Here is a 16,609-nt window from a genome sequence, read left to right on the forward strand (position 1 = left end):
CCTGACCCCACTTGACATAACAGCAAACATTCCAATCATCTTTTTGATTATTTTCATTCCGGTCCACAAGGTTTTAATCTTTTCTACTCTCAGAATATTCTCAAAGTGGTGTTCAGTGTGGTAGAGTACTGATTAATTGGCCAAGAGAGAGAGTGTAGTAGATACCAGGAGATTTCCTTACCCATGCTTAATGTAGAACATGAGGACATACAAAATAGGAGCAGCAGAAAGCCATATGGCCCCTTGAGCCTGTTCCTGCATTCAGTATGATCACGTTTGATCTTGGGCTTCAACTCCACTTTCCTTTGTGCTCCCCATATCACTTGCTTCACTTTGTAATTGCAGTTATTTGTCTATAAATATTCAAATTTAAAACTACAAATTGTGAAAACTAACTGTGTTCAGTGCATGAATAGCCAATTAAACTAGTAAAATATGTTTTTTTCTAATTTGATGAAGAATATCTACAATTTGATAGGTTAAGCACAAAACAGATCACTAACATATTTGTGCTTGTTATTATAAAGAAACCATGGAATCCCTACAATGCTGAGCAAGGCTATTCGGCCCATCAAGTCTGTACTGACTCCAAAAGAGCACTCTACCTAGGCCCACTCCCCTGCCCTATCCCTATAACCTGCACATTGATCATGGCCAATCCAGCTAACCTGCACATCTTTGGAAACATGGGGCGGGGCACGATCTAATGGCTGCAGCAGCTGGGAATGAATCCAAGCGAGCCGTGTCAATCACAGGGCAGGCCGAAATTAGGGCCACAGTGGGTGCCGAGCGGTTTCTAATCTAACCGGCCCGCTTCCATTGGTGACATCCAGACCCCGCCCCAACGTGATGAGAAACCATTTAAGATCAATGTTCATCCCATTAATGGGAAGGACTCCCTGTTGAATAGCCTTCCGTGATCTAACCAGCTACCCAGAGATCAGTCACATAGGCGTTCTTTGGAACACCTATTTAAAAACCTGAAGCTAGCTCAATGGCTGCTGTGGGGTTCAAGGGAGATGAGTAGCCATCTTGGAAAGCGAGCAATCAACTTGTGGGCACTGGGCCAGTGCTCAGGGCAGATGGTGGAATCCCCGCAGGTGAACGGGCTAGGTTGGGTGTCAGCTGCCATCGGTGGGCGTACACCCCTGGGCTGGGGGGCAAGGGGCTAAGCGCCCCTGGTCCACCATGTCACTCCCTAGATCATGTACACCCATACCAGTGGCACCTTCAGCTGTGGCCTCTCCGTCTCACTGAACACCCACAGGATAGAGCCCTGTCTGTGGTAATATGGTGCAGGTCACTTTAAGCCCCACTGACCGTGGAAGCCTTTGGCTGCACGACCTGAGGTGGCAGGCAAATGTTACTGCCTAGCATCCTAATCAAACAGTTAAGCCGTGACACTTTACCTGAACATTGACGGCATGAACACCACGGAAGCAGCAGCCAATAATCAAATGCCCAAGAGCTGGGCTTCAGCACTGGGAACATCCTAGCGTGCAGAGGGTGGGTGTTCTGGTTGTGGAGGGGACCTGCGCCCAATCTAAGTAATGTTCTCGTCGGGGTCTGGAGTCCGAGCCCAAGGGCCAGTGTTGTGTGTTCTGTTATAGTAATAATGATTGACTCGGAGTACCAAAGAACATCTAATTCTAGACTAGTTGAATTTATTATTGTATAACAAACTGTGGGTTGGAAACTAATATCAACAAACTGGAACAATAACAAACAGAACTAACCACGACAACTTCTCCTCCAGACACCCCCTAGATTACAGTGCCACATTACTTGCCTGCCACCTATTGGTTGGAGGTCAAACATATTTACATATACAATTGCTTATGCTTATCACTACATCTCATTTCTTTGATATTTTGAACAAAACATATATATGTCATTTCAATAAATATTATATGATATGCTTAGCACAATAATTTATCACGTACAATTATATTGTCCAATTATAGATTCAATCTTTCAGGTTTCTTTCTATGCCTTGTTGATCATCTTAACTTCGGTAGATATGCTTAATCTGCTTTACAGTCTTACATTTCTGCAGGTGCAACTGGTATGACCACATCACTGCTCAGAACCTCTGACTTTACAATGATATTTGATTCGTCCTCTGGTTCTGTTGGTTTTGGAAAATATAAGTTTTCAGAGACATTGGCTGCTTGCAATTGAGGAACAGGTTGTTTGACTTTTTGGAGTGCTCGCCTGTTTCTCCTTCATACCTGTCCTTGCTCCGTGATTACAGTGTAAGTGGGGCGGCACAGTAGCACCATGGTTAGCACTATTGCTTCACAGCTCCATGGTCCTCCCAGCTTGGGACACTGTCTGCGGATTATGCACGTTCTCCCTGTGTCTCCGTGGGTTTCCTCCGGGTGCTCCGGTTTTTTCCCACAGTCCAAAGATGTGCAGGTTAGGTGGATTGGCCATGCTAAGAATTACCATGAGAGTCCAAAAAGGTTAGGTTAGGTGAGGTTACTGGGTTACAGGGAGGTGTGGGCTTAAGTGGGGTGCTCTTTTGAAGGGCTGGTGCAAACTCGATGGGCCGAATAGTCTCCTTCTGCACTGTAAATTCTATGATTCTATGAAGATCTTGGACCTATTTTCTGTAATACAGTTGCACATTTTGACCAGCCATCAGGATCCTCCACTTTCACTGCATCATTCAGATTTAAATGTTTCAGAGCCCTGGTCAACTTGTCATAGTAACTCTTCTGCTTCTCCTTTTGAGATTGTATCTGATCCCTTATCTCGTCATTTACTTGCTGCTTGGTATGGCGTTGCTGAGTTCTTCATAGCTTTTGACTCATCAACAGTTCTCATGGCAACAAACCAAAGCTTTGTCAGAGCTTTGACAAAGAGTCATTGGACTCGAAACGTTAGCTCTTTTCTCTCCCTACAGATGCTGCCAGACTTGCTGAGATTTCCCAGCATTTTCCCTTTCATTTCATCTTGGCAGATGGCTACCCCAGTTCCAAATCCGAACCGCAACTAGAGGTGTTGTACCGTGAAGACCCTGACTCGTGAGTGCAGGATTATGCTGCGGCCTGACGCCAAAAAACAGAAAGTGGTCCATGCACCACGAAGAGTCCCAGCCTCCACACAAGATGATTAGTTCATTGAACATGAAGAGAACGATCACAACTCCAAAACAAAATACGATGATTTGTCCAACGAACAATACTGCTCAGACATGGCTGAGTTACTCGGAGATCCTGCTCACAGCATCAGCAACACGGTTGAAAAGCTCAATACGACTCTTCTCATGGTAGATGAATCCAATACCATGGTGCCATGGCAGATTGTCGATACATTGGATGACAGAAATACCCAAGACGAAGACAACACCACACAGAGAGCACAGAACGACTCTGTTGAGAGAGCACAGATCAACTCTACAGTGAGAACACTGCATGACTCCACAAAGAGAGCGATGACAGACTCCACAGAGAGAGCGATGACAGACTCCACAGAGAGAGCAATGACGGACTCCACAGAGAGAGCGATGAAGGACTCCACAAAGAGAACGATGACAGACTCCACAGAGAGAGTGATGAAGGACTCCACAAAGACAGTGACGTAAGCCTCCACAGACAGCTCGGTGACAGACTCAAAAATGGAAGCAAGCAAATACTCCACAGCGAACGCCATGCATGTACAAGACCATAAAGATCTATCAAGCTTATTTGAGCCACCAAAAGAAGACGCTGAATGTCGACCCACTGTATGTAAGACAAGTGACGAAGAAATCACAATTCCCATACAGAATGTGCAGGATCATATCTCATACATATCTCAGCTCATCTGCACAGAAGCACTCAATAATCAGAGGACGGCCAGCCATGAGTCCAGAGAGACCATATCAATTGAAATCTTGAACATTTTGACTCCAGAAGAGGAGCACCAAGAGTCCAGAGAGACCACGTCAATAAAAATATTGAAGATTTTGACTCCAGAAGAGGAGCACCAAGTGTCCAGAGAGACCATGTCAATAGAAATCCTGAAGATTTTGACTCCAGAAGAGAAGCACCAAGTGTCCAGATAGGCCACGTCAATAGAAATCTTGAAGTTTTTGACTCCAGTAAAGGAGCACTAAGACCCACAACAAAATGAAATCGTGAAGATTTTGACTCCAGAAAAGGAGCACCAAGAAATCAATGATAATTCAAGTGAACCAGAAATGACTCTAGAAGTGGAATACCAAGTAAGCAAAGAAGAGGAATCAAATCCACCACAAATGACTGATGTCACCAACATTAATGCAACATCAGATCATTCTCACAATTCTCAAGAAGATACGCTCAATGTAGCAGATACCACAAAGGACACTGACACCAATAACTGTGACAATGACTCAAATCATCCACATGGCACACTCACTGAGCGCAACAAAAACCTCAAGAAGCATAGCAGAAACAAGAACAACAACAGCAACAACAAAAACATGCAGCGCAACAAGAACGACAAAAGCAACAAGAAGCATCCCAGAAACAACAAGCACGACAAGCAAAAGAACAAGAATAAAAGCAAAAACAACAAAAACAGAATGAACAAGCACGACAAAAAGAACAACAAGAACGACAGCAACAAGAACGCCATCGAAAACAACAAAGACAGACATGACAGAAACAACAACACTGAAACAACGACCTGTACAACAAATTACAACTCTGCACGTGAAGGACAATGCCACAGCACACTGCAAAACAATTACAAGACTACAAACATGCCAGGGCCTGATAAAGAATCTCACAAATTCACATCTGTTCCAGAACAAACAAGCAAAACAGCTTTCACGAACGATGACATACAGAATCAATACCACAAACACAAGAAAAAGTCGAGGTCAGACAACGGTGCGACATAGAACCGCTACCCGCAATCAAATTGAACAGGGGAAAAGGTGTCCACATCATTAAACGACTCATCAGCAAAGCAGCCAAGTCACGTTCCGACATCAACCTAGCTCTGTTATCGGACTGAGCAACACCATTGAGCTCAGAGCTGTCGCCAGCGCAAATGCTCTTCGGCAGAGATATCCGGACAACCCTACCGGCAAAGTAATTCCAAGACCCCGCCAACGCATCGGTTCTCGACGACAAGCAGGAATTATGCTCCAAACAAAAACTATACTATGATCAACATGCGATCTCACTCAAGCCACTGACAATAGGTGACACCATCAGAATCAGGGACCCAGAAGGCGGATGGTCTGAGTCAGCTACGGTGATTAGGCAGGAGGCACCGCGGTCCTACATTGTCAAATCATCTGTGTGAGTACTTTTTTGCCGTAACCGCCGAGATCTATTAGAGATTCAACCTACAACGCCAGTATTTCCCACACTGGACTTGAACGAGTCCATTTATCCACAGGACGTTGCTCGCCACACAACGCCAGTCAGTACTCTTGATGACATCAAACCATCATCCCTACTACCATCGTTAAGACGCTCCAGCAGAAGCCGTAAGGCACCCAACCGGCTAGATTTGTAATGACACTTCAACACATGCACAAGACGAATATGGACATTTCTCACGATGACTCACAACACAGTTAATTGTTTCATTATTACGTTTATCATTTTCACAGTGTGCATATTTGCATATTCTCACCACTTGTTATGTACAGTTTTCTTGAGGCCAGTCTAGAAAACATGTCCAATATAAAGGGGGGGGGGGGGGGAAATGTAGTAATCTGAACATCTGTACAGATATCTGCACATACACCAGGGACTACAGACAGATGTAACAGCCACAGCGTCACTAGAGGGTAGCATCACTAGAGGGTAGCATCAGAGACGGGTATAAAGGGTCCAGCCCATGGGAGGATCCACCTCTTTCAGAAGCACAGGGCTAGTGAGCAGCAGCAGACAGAGACAGCTCAGCATAGGCAGTTTACCTTAGCTTCACTGGTCATACCTCTTGACTTTATTATATCTAGTTAAGCTCTGGAAACAGAACGAACCCACTGCATAAAGTATTTGTGTTAACTGGAAGTCTACAATCTTTATTCAGACTTAGAGAATAACATAGACTCCACTGATCCACTGTATGTGCTCAGTGCACAGTCAGTGCTGTACACTCTTTTAACCAGTTCCAGTGCTTCACACGCTTCAACACCTAGCAGCGACTCACGATCTGTAGCTACTATGGAGAATTTGACTTTGTGAACTTTATCTTTTACTTGGACATCGAGTTCACCATGCCTAATGTGTCAATTTTTTGACCATTGTAGTCTTTCAAGAAGACTGGCGTGCTTAATATTATAGGTTTAATTTCATAGCTTCAATATCACTGACGCTGATGAGGTTCGCTCTTAGAGTACCCAATTCAATAGTTTAGCACAGGGCTAAATCGCTGGCTTTGAAAGCAGACCAAGACAGGCCATCAGCACGGTTCAATTCCCGTACCAGCCTCCCTGAACAGGCACCGGAATGTGGTGACTATGGGCTTTTCATAGTAACTTCATTTGAAGCCTACTTGTGACAATAAGCGATTTTCATTTTTTTCCAATTAAGGGGCAATTTAGCGTGGCCAGTCTACCTACCCTGCACATTTTTGGGTTGTCGTGGTGAAACCCACGCAAACACGTGGAGAATGTGCAAACTCCACACGGACAGGGCTAGTAGCGAACCTGGGACATCGGCACCATGAGGCAGCAGTGCTAACTATTGCGCCATCGTTCTGCGAGAGTCTAATTTAACATTAACAAAGAAACTGTCCAGTTATCTTTTGTTACTGTTGCAATATCATTTTTGTAACTGTTCTATAGGCTACATTCTGTTTGTCTTCATTGACCCTGTCTTCATTCGAGACTACATTGATGAAAAATGTGTCTTCTTAAGTTAATATAATCAATCGTATTGATGGACCTTTGTAGATTAATTTTCTTTTTGTAAAACACTGTTTGGCAAAATGGTTTTACTGTTGCACTTTGTTCAATGCCTTGGTAAGCGCCTGTTTCCACATCTTTTGTATATATTGGATACTTCTGGCAAGCGTTTAAAATTCAGCAGCACTGCTGCTGCTGAAGCTATTTTTGTGTGCGTCACAACTTCAATGGCGTTGGCACTGCTCCCAATCTGCACACCAAAACAGGTGCGTTACCTGTGCAGACTTGGCACCACGTGGGAGATAATAATAATCTTTATTGTCACAAGTAGGCTTACATTAATACTACAGTGAAGTTACTGTGAAAAACCCCTAGTCGTCACATTCCGGCGCCTGTTCGGGTACACGGAGGGAGAATTCAGAATGTCCAATTCACAAACAGCCGTCTTTTGGGGCTTGTGGGAAGAAACTGGACCACCCGGGGGAAACCCACGCAGGCACGGGGAGAACATGCAGACTCCGCACAGACAGTGACCCAAGCTGGAATCAAACCTAGGCCCAGATCCAGGACCACCATGCTCAGGGGGTCAGGGGAGGGAAGAGGGCAACTGAGGGTGGGGAGTGCAGGCTGGCCTGCAGTGTGGGATAACGTGGCAGAGGCTTCACATGTCTCAGGTGTAACATGTTTTAGTGGTGAACAGTCGTGACCCCTACTGTCCAACACGGTCCTGAGTGACTGGGTCATGCACCAAAGCACCCCGGCAGTGCCCACCTGAGACTGGGACATTGTTGGGACTCTTATTTTAACTTCTAATAAGGATTGGATTGGATTGCATTTGTTTATTATCACGTGGACCGAGGTACAGTGAAAAGTATTTTTCTGCAAGCAGCTCAACAGATCATTCAGTACATGGGAAGAAAAGGGAATTAAACAAAATTCAAGACAATACAAGAAAATACATAATAGGGCAACGCAAGATATACAATGTAACCACATAAGCATTGGCATCGGATGAAGCTTACAGGGTGTAGTGTTAATGAGGTCAGTCAATAAGAGGGTCATTTAGGAGTCTGGTGACAGTGGGGAAGAAGCTGTTTTTGAGTCTGTTCGTGCGAGTTCTCAGACTTCTGTATCTCCTGCCCGATGGAAGAAGTTGGAATAGTGAGTAAGCCGGGTGGGACGGATCCTTGATTATGCTGCCCGCTTTCCCCAGGTAGCGGGAGGTGTAGATGGAGTCCATGGATGGGAGGCAGGTTCGTGTGATGGACTGGGCAATATTGACAACTCTCTGAAGTTCCTTGCGGATCTGGGCCGAGCAGTTGCCATACCAGGCTGTGATGCAGCCCGATAGGATGCTTTCTATGGTGCATCTGTAAAAGTTGGTAAGGGTTAATGTGGACATGCCGAATTTCCTTAGTTTCCTGAGGAAGTATAGGCGCTGTTGTGCTTTCTTGGTGATAGCGTCAAAGTGAGTGGACCAGGACAGATTTTTGGTGATGTGCACCCCTAGGAATTTGAAACTGCTAACCATCTCCACCTCGGCCCCATTGATGCTGACAGGGGTGTGTACAGTACTTTGCTTCCTGAAGTCAATGACCAGCTCTTTAGTTTTGCTGGCATTGAAGGAGAGATCGGTAGTCTGTTTGGTGGGAGGTGTCAAAAATACAACTTTATTGCGAATTACATACTGGTATACACTTGAATAAGAACTGAACAAAACTTAGAAACAAAATATCAAATAATACTTTTAAAAAGTCACAAGAACATGCAAAAGCATTAAGCATAAAAATAAATCACTTTTAACACAGAGTCCTACTTTTAAGGGAATTCTTATTTCTGGTTTAACCCCTAATTTACTTTCATTGGCTTAAAATTCTCAGCTGAGATGTCCTAGTTTGTTCCAATGAATGTCTGTTACTTGGAGGATTAATTCTTAATCAAACATTGGACTTTACTTAAGATTGACTGGCCCCTATCAAAACTAGCTCCGCTTCTGCGTGCCCAGTGTTAGGAACAGTACTGGATATGTTTTCTCACATTTTGGTATGTCTCATAGCATGGTGGAGATCTTAAGAATTGATTAGTTGATTAGACAGAGAACAATACGTTCTCAGTGCTTAATGAGAACAAAGAACAAAGAAAAGTACAGCATAGGAACAGGTCCTTCGGCCGCCTGTGCCGACCGTGCTGCCCATCTAAACTAAAATCTTCTACACTTCCTGGGTCCGTATCCCGCTATTCCCATCCTATTCATGTATTTATCAAGATGCCCCTTAAATATCACTATCATTCCTGCTGCCACCACCTCCTCCAGCAGCGAGTTCCAGGCTGCCACTACCCTCTGTGTAAAAAAACTTGCCTCGTACATCTCCTCTAAACCTTGTCCCTCGCGCCTTAAATCTATGCCCCCTAGTAATTGACCCCTCTACCCAGGGAAAAAGCCTCTGACTATCCACTCTGTCTATGCCCCTCATAATTTTGTAGACCTCTATCAGGTCGCCCCTCAACCTCCTTTGGGTGGGGGCTGGTGGATACTCACCTGTGCAGCACATGCCAAGCTTGATATCAGTGACCGCTCTGTTCTTGCCCACCTCTGCTTCCTCCAGGATCAGTTCCTCATAGGGGCTGAGGATTCTGATGTCCAGTACCCCGCCGCCCTTCTGGGCCCTCACCAGTCTGTTATGGGCCAACTTCTGCGGGGACAAAGAAAGGGCATTGTGAATCGCATGCTTAATGCATCGAGATGGGTTGCGGGGCAACATGGTGGGGGTCAGGCGTGGGAACTGTTGTTGATGATGGTTGGGGTGTGCTGGGGCACAGATGCGGCATTGAGCTGGGGGTGGGGGGGAGCGGCTGGCAGTGGCAAACAGGACAGGTGCCCAGAGCCAATGCCAACTTACCTGTATAGCCTTGTTTAGGTCGTTTAGCTTAGAATCGTTGAATTCCTATTGGGCAAGGGAGGCGTTTCAGCCCATCGAATTTGCACCGGCCCTTGCACAGAGCACCCTACTTTAGCCCACGTCTCCCCCCTATCCCCGCCACAGTGCCCCACCTAACCATTTGGACACTAAGGGCAATTTAACATGGCAATCCACTTAACCTGCACATCGTTGGACTGTGGGAGGAAATCGAAGCCCCCGGGGGAAACCCACGCAGACATAAGAACATAAGAACATAAGAACTAGGAGCAGGAGTAGGCCATCTGGCCCCTCGAGCCTGCTCCGCCATTCAATTAGATCATGGCTGATCTTTTGTGGACTCAGCTCCACTTTCCGGCCCGAACACCATAACCCTTAATCCCTTTATTCTTCAAAAAACTATCTATCTTTACCTTAAAAACATGTAATGAAGGAGCCTCAACTGCTTCACTGGGCAAGGAATTCCATAGATTCACAACCCTTTGGGTGAAGAAGTTCCTCCTAAACTCAGTCCTAAATCTACTTCCCCTTATTTTGAGGCTATGCCCCCTAGTTCTGCTGTCACCCGCCAGTGGAAACAACCTGCCCGCATCTATCCTATCTATTCCCTTCATAATTTTAAATGTTTCTATAAGATCCCCCCTCATCCTTCTAAATTCCAACGAGTACAGTCCCAGTCTACTCAACCTCTCCTCATAATCCAACCCCTTCAGCTCTGGGATTAACCTAGTGAATCTCCTCTGCACACCCTCCAGCGCCAGTACGTCCTTTCTCAAGTAAGGAGACCAAAACTGAACACAATACTCCAGGTGTGGCCGCACTAACACCTTATACAATTGCAACATAACCTCCCTAGTCTTAAACTCCATCCCTCTAGCAATGAAGGACAAAATTCCATTTGCCTTCTTAATCACCTGTTGCACTTGTAAACCAACCTTCTGTGACTCATGCACTAGCACACCCAAGTCTCTCTGAACAGCGGCATGCTTTAATATTTTATCGTTTAAATAATAATCCCGTTTGCTGTTATTCCTACCAAAATGGATAATCTCACATTTGTCAACATTGTATTCCATCTGCCAGACCCGAGCCCATTCACTTAACCTATCCAAATCCCTCTGCAGACTTCCAGTATCCTCTGCACTTTTTGCTTTACCACTCATCTTAGTGTCATCTGCAAACTTGGACACATTGCCCTTGGTCCCCAACTCCAAATCATCAATGTAAATTGTGAACAATTGTGGGCCCAACACGGATCCCTGAGGGACACCACTAGCTACTGATTGCCAACCAGAGAAACACCCATTTATCCCAACTCTTTGCTTTCTATTAATTAACCAATCCTCTATCCATGCTACTACTTTACCCTTAATGCCATGCATCTTTATCTTATGCAGCAACCTTTTGTGTGGCACCTTGTCAAAGGCTTTCTGGAAATCCAGATATACCACATCCATTAACTCCCCGTTATCTGCTGCACTGGTAATGTCCTCAAAAAATTCCACTAAATTAGTTAGGCATGACCTGCCTTTAACGAACCCATGCTGCGTCTGCCCAATGGGACAATTTCTATCCAGATGCCTCGCAATTTCTTCCTTGATGATAGATTCCAGCATCTTCCCTATTACCGAAGTTAAACTCACTGGCCTATAATTTCCTGCTTTCTGCCTACCTCCTTTTTTAAACAGTGGCGTCACGTTTGCTAATTTCCAATCCACCGGGACCACCCCAGAGTCTAGTGAATTTCGGTAAATTATCACTAGTGGATCTGCAATTTCCCTAGCCATCTCTTTTAGCACTCTGGGATGCATTCCATCAGGGCCAGGAGACTTGTCTACCTTTAGCCCCATTAGCTTGCCCATCACTCCCTCCTTAGTGATAACAATCCTCTCAAGGTCCTCACCTGTCATAGCCTCATTTCTATCAGTCGCTGGCATGTTATTTGTGTCTTCCACTGTGAAGACCGACCCAAAAAACCTGTTCAGTTCCTCAGCCATTTCCTCATTTCCCATTATTAAAATTCCCTTCTCATCCTCTAAAGGACCAATATTTACCTTAGCCACTTTTTTTTGTCTTATATATTTGTAAAAACTTTTACTGTCTGTTTTTATATTCTGAGCAAGTTTACTCTCATACTCTATCTTACATGGGGAGCATGTACAACACTGACAGTCACCCGAGGCCGGAACTAAACCTGGGTCCCTGGGGCTGTGAGTGAGCAGTTTTAACAACTGTGCCACCTTGCCACTTCCCGTGGCACTGGGTGGCGGTCCTCCTTATGGCACTCTGTGCTGACGGCCGCTACCACTTCCTCCCAAGTGATGCAGATTATCCTCTGGCTGACCCTTTGACTCTCTCGGGGAAACTGGATATCCCATCTGGACTTCACTGCGTCCAACCGGCTAGCCAGGTCGACATCTCCGAATTGTGGAGCAGATCTGCTTGTTGGCTTGGCTGTGTGCTGTCTGCAGTTTGCTCTGTGGGATCAGTTGAAGTGATCCCCTTTATTTACAGTGAGCTGCCATGCAGGGTCCTGGCAAATCTGCTGGCAGGCAGTCATTTCCAATGTGAAGCCCATGGGGCATCATTACCAGCCCTAATTGACATTCAATGCCAGTAGCGGTCTCACAGGGTTGGCTGTCGGGTTGCACCCGGCCATTCCTTCTCACTACCACACTTAGAAACGTTCTCGTTAGATCACGCCCATGTAGGTGGCACGGTAGCACAGTGGTTAGCAGTGCTGCCCATAGTGCTGAGGAGCAGGGTTCAATCCCAACCCCGCGTCACTGCCTGTGTGGAGTTTGCACATTCTCACTGTGTCTGCGTGGGTCTCACCCCCACAACCCAAAGATGTGCCTCGTGGTGAATTGGCCATAAATTGGCCCTTTATTTGAAACAAAAAAGTAATTGGGTACTGCAAATTTATTTTTTAAAAGATCGCGCTCATGAAGTCCACCTGTAAACTGTCAGTGTTCAAATCCAGGTGTGGGGGTACCCGGCAAACCATGTACATATGCTTTGGACATGTCCAAAATTGAGGGGATTCTGGAAGGGATTCGCGGACGTTATGTCAGAAGTCCTGGAAGGGAGGGTAACTCCGAGTCTAGACTGGCAATATTTGAGGTATTGGAAGATCCGGGGGCCAAGGCGGGGGGGAGGGAGGCCGATGTCCTGGCCTTCTCCTCCCGAGTGGCCCGGAGACAGGTGGCATGGCAATGTTAGATAAGATTAGGTAATTCAGGAATAGGGCGGGGGTAGTAGGGGACGTTGTTTCCTGTTTTTTGTTTGTTTAAGTGTTTTGCATGTGTTGGCCCACGCGGTTGTTTAAGAAATATAAATGTGTTAAATTGTGAAAATTACAAATGCTTCAAAATATTTTATTAAAAAAAAATTCAGATCCAGTTATTTGCAACAATATTTTCAGAATAAAGTAGAAAATAACAATTGTGTTATCGGGTATATATTTTGTATAACTTGAAGAGCTTTTATTTTGTGTTTGATTTAGGAAGAGTCACAGAAGGAGATAGTCCAGGATCGCCCTCAGAAAATCCAGAAAAAGCTAAAATAATGGAAGATTCAACAAAAGTACCTTTTGATATAGGTAGGTAAACATTTCAATTAATATTAATACTAGCTAATACTTAATTTGTGACATGTTTTTCTTTAATGCTTTTTATGATTTTTTTCCTGTTCCTCAGCATATTGAGATACAATGGGTGAGATCTACCCAAAAGGGAACAAAGTCCCTGAGCGAGCGGTTTAGTCCCTGAGCGAGTGTTTCCCAGCACTCGCACTACCCCCACGAGTGTCTTTCAATCTGGTCCCTGTTTGTGGGGACCAATCCTAAACGGCACTCGCCCGAGCTCCCCACGGAGAAGGGATTGAATTCCAAAGCCTTGCTCCAAAATGCATATGTGCCAAAAATTTATCCCGTCCATTCTGGGTGAGATTACCTTGCAACGCCTCGTGAGATTGAGTTGAATCTCGTGAGACATTGTGAGCCGTGTAGTTCCCGGGAACAGGGTCTCCCGGCTTTCACCGGGCACAGCGTAGGTGGACGATTGTGCCAAATGTTTCTTGTTCTATTATCTATGTTACTATTCTAAAATAACTACTGATAACACTTCTTTTATTCAACAGTCTGCTATTTTATGGACTAATATAAGATGCACCAGTGTGTTATGTATACATTGCTATCTTTTATTTCTACCTTGGGAGAAGTAAAACCAAAAATCAATGAGGAAATTTTTCACCCTTTCACAGAATGTCTAATGTTTAATGATAGAGTGAAAGAGGATAGAATTATTGACATAAACCTCCACTGCTGCAAATAGTGCAATTGTTTGCCTTTACTTGAATGAACAAGAAAATCCAGTATAAATCATAGAATTTAGAGTGCAGAAGGAGGCCATTCGGCCCATCGAGTCTGCACTGGCTCTTGGAAAGAGCGCCCTACCCAAGGTCAACACCTCCACCCTATCCCCATAACCCCACCCAACACTAAGGGCAATTTTGGACACTAAGGGCAATTTATCATGGCCAATCCACCTAACCTGCACATCTTTGGACTGTGAGAGGAAACCGGAGCACCCGGAGGAAACCCACGCACACACGGGGAGGATGTGCAGACTCCGCACAGACAGTGACCCAAGCTGGAATCAAACCTGGGACCCTGGAGCTGTGAATCAATTATGCTATCCACAGTGCTACCGTGCTAATTTACATTTCTAATTGTGAAACAATTTTTGTAAGAATCATTAGCAAGAATACATGCATTAATTAATTCAAAAAATATTCATTAGCAGAGGTCATGCTAATGTGCCCTATAATTTTCTCAGATTAATTTACATTAAGGATTTTTCTTTGCATCTAGAGAGAAAAAGATAGGGATGGCATTTCAGATCCATGGCTCTTCATCAGAACCTATGGGGCTTTGTGACTAGTCCATTTTCTGGACACTTCACAGTGAGCACAAAACAAGAGCAGAGAGATTTGAAAGTGCAAGACTTGAATGATCATGCACTTGCTCCTACCGATTCAATCAGTATGTCATGTGCCAACTGTTCAGGCTTTGATGAATGAAAACATAAAAATGGGCAGGTGAAGACCTATCCATTTAGCCTGCTGGGCACATTGGGATGTCTTATCACATGATATATATTGTCAGGTGGATGTACCTTTAAGAAATGGGTGTTTATCAAATAGCTGCAGTGATGCCAGTGTATGGGTGGAGCTGGGCTGTCTGTCTGTCTTTTACTTTAGTTTTGAACTGAAAAGCTGCTTTGTGGCTCTGTTTTTGGTTTCATTTTCAGAGTTGGAGAGCTGTATTCAAAGCAAGCAGATGTGTAATAATCTCACTCTCTATAAGCTAAAGAATGTCTTCAGCTCACTTGACGATTTCAAAGCAATACCTGTTTCTGTAGAGAATGTAACCATGCTGTCTTTGTTAAAAAAGGGTTTAACTTATGGATGTTTCTAGGAAAGGTATTAAGGGTTACCTATAGAATATTGTATCTGTGGGGTTACGTGTTTTGGTAGTTGATAGAATGTTTACTGTGTGTTCATAAAATGTTAACTGGGTTCATAGACTAAACATTGTTCTGTTTTTAAAATACTTAAGGTGTCGGTTGCATAAGACATGGAGAGTGTACCCTTGTGCTGTCCATAACCAAAATCTATTAAAAGTCATTAGTCAGGTGAACTCCATGATATAATTTGGAGTTTTCTAAACCCTGGGCTATAATAATATACTTCCTCAACCCATTTTCAAGCTACCCAAATTTCTCATAGAGACCTGCTGGTGTTTGCAACACATTTGAAATAGTACTGGGCTTTGAAATGAAATGCAACATAAACGTCTCTACCCATTGGACACTGACAAGCAACAGCAAGTATGATCAGTCGATATGTAGTATCAAAAGGGGAGCAGATTCTCTGTTTAATCAAGCATCAAGCTATATCAAGCTACATCAAACCCTTGATTAACAAAGGAACAGGTAGAGAGGAACAAAGGAACAAGTAGAGGGATTGCCTCAAATTGTGCAGCATTTTCAAGTGTAATTCATTATTGCTTACACATCAACATTTGATGTAATGATTAATGTATACTGTCATATGAATAAATTGTGTCTGCCTATTGTTACACATTACTGTTTGTGAATGCTCATTGTTGTAGACAGAGGCAAAGACTCCACAAGAAGCCAGGCTGACAAGGCACAACTCTCTTTAGTCCACACTGGTTACAACACTCATTCCTCTCCACCCACCGCAGGGTCACTGCTTCCAGGTTGGGTTTTATATCTTGTGCGGAGCTCCTCCAATTGGGAGGAAGCTCTGCCCCCTCGTTAACTAAGCTCATGGTCTGAGGTGTAGGAGGGGAATCGGATGCTATCCAAATTTCATTCCCGTAGGGGATCGTAACTCCGCTCCCAACCCCCCAGTCTGGAGAAATGTCCATCGCCACAGATGAAAAATGAAAATCGCTCATTGTCACGAGTAGGCTTCAATGAAGTTACTGTGAAAAGCCCCTAGTCGCCACATTTCGCCGCCTGTTCGGGGAGGCTGGTACGGGAATTGAACCGTGCTGCTGGCCTGCCTTGGTCTGCTTTAAAAGCCAGCGATTTAGCCCAGAGTGCTAAACCAGATGAAGGGTCTTGTGGCTGCTTAGGTTATGGGCGGAGGTCCAGGGGTGGAACAGCCGGCCCAGGAGGTGTGTAATGCAACGGAGACTGACGCTTTCGCCAGGACCATCATAACTGGCACGGCACAGCTGGCAAGGCTGCCAGTAAAATCGGTGCCGGCATATCGTCGCCAGGATGTCCAATATCCATATCGGAATCTGCGTCCCCCGACA

At 44.8% G+C, this 16,609-nt stretch overlaps 1 protein-coding gene across 1 annotated transcript in view; it reads left to right on the top strand.

Moving 5' to 3' along the window:
- ak9 (adenylate kinase 9) overlaps positions 1 to 16,609 on the top strand; it is a 457,701-nt gene that overhangs the window by 159,725 nt on the left and 281,367 nt on the right. Inside the window, exons 15-17 of the mRNA XM_038801009.1 lie at positions 13,262 to 13,357; positions 15,069 to 15,220; positions 15,547 to 15,667. Coding sequence (XP_038656937.1) covers positions 13,262 to 13,357; positions 15,069 to 15,220; positions 15,547 to 15,667 — 369 coding nt within the window. The remainder of the gene's footprint in view (positions 1 to 13,261; positions 13,358 to 15,068; positions 15,221 to 15,546; positions 15,668 to 16,609) is intronic.

The sequence above is a fragment of the Scyliorhinus canicula genome, chromosome 6 (genome assembly GCF_902713615.1).
Source record: "Scyliorhinus canicula chromosome 6, sScyCan1.1, whole genome shotgun sequence".
Taxonomy (NCBI): Eukaryota; Metazoa; Chordata; class Chondrichthyes; order Carcharhiniformes; family Scyliorhinidae; genus Scyliorhinus; species Scyliorhinus canicula.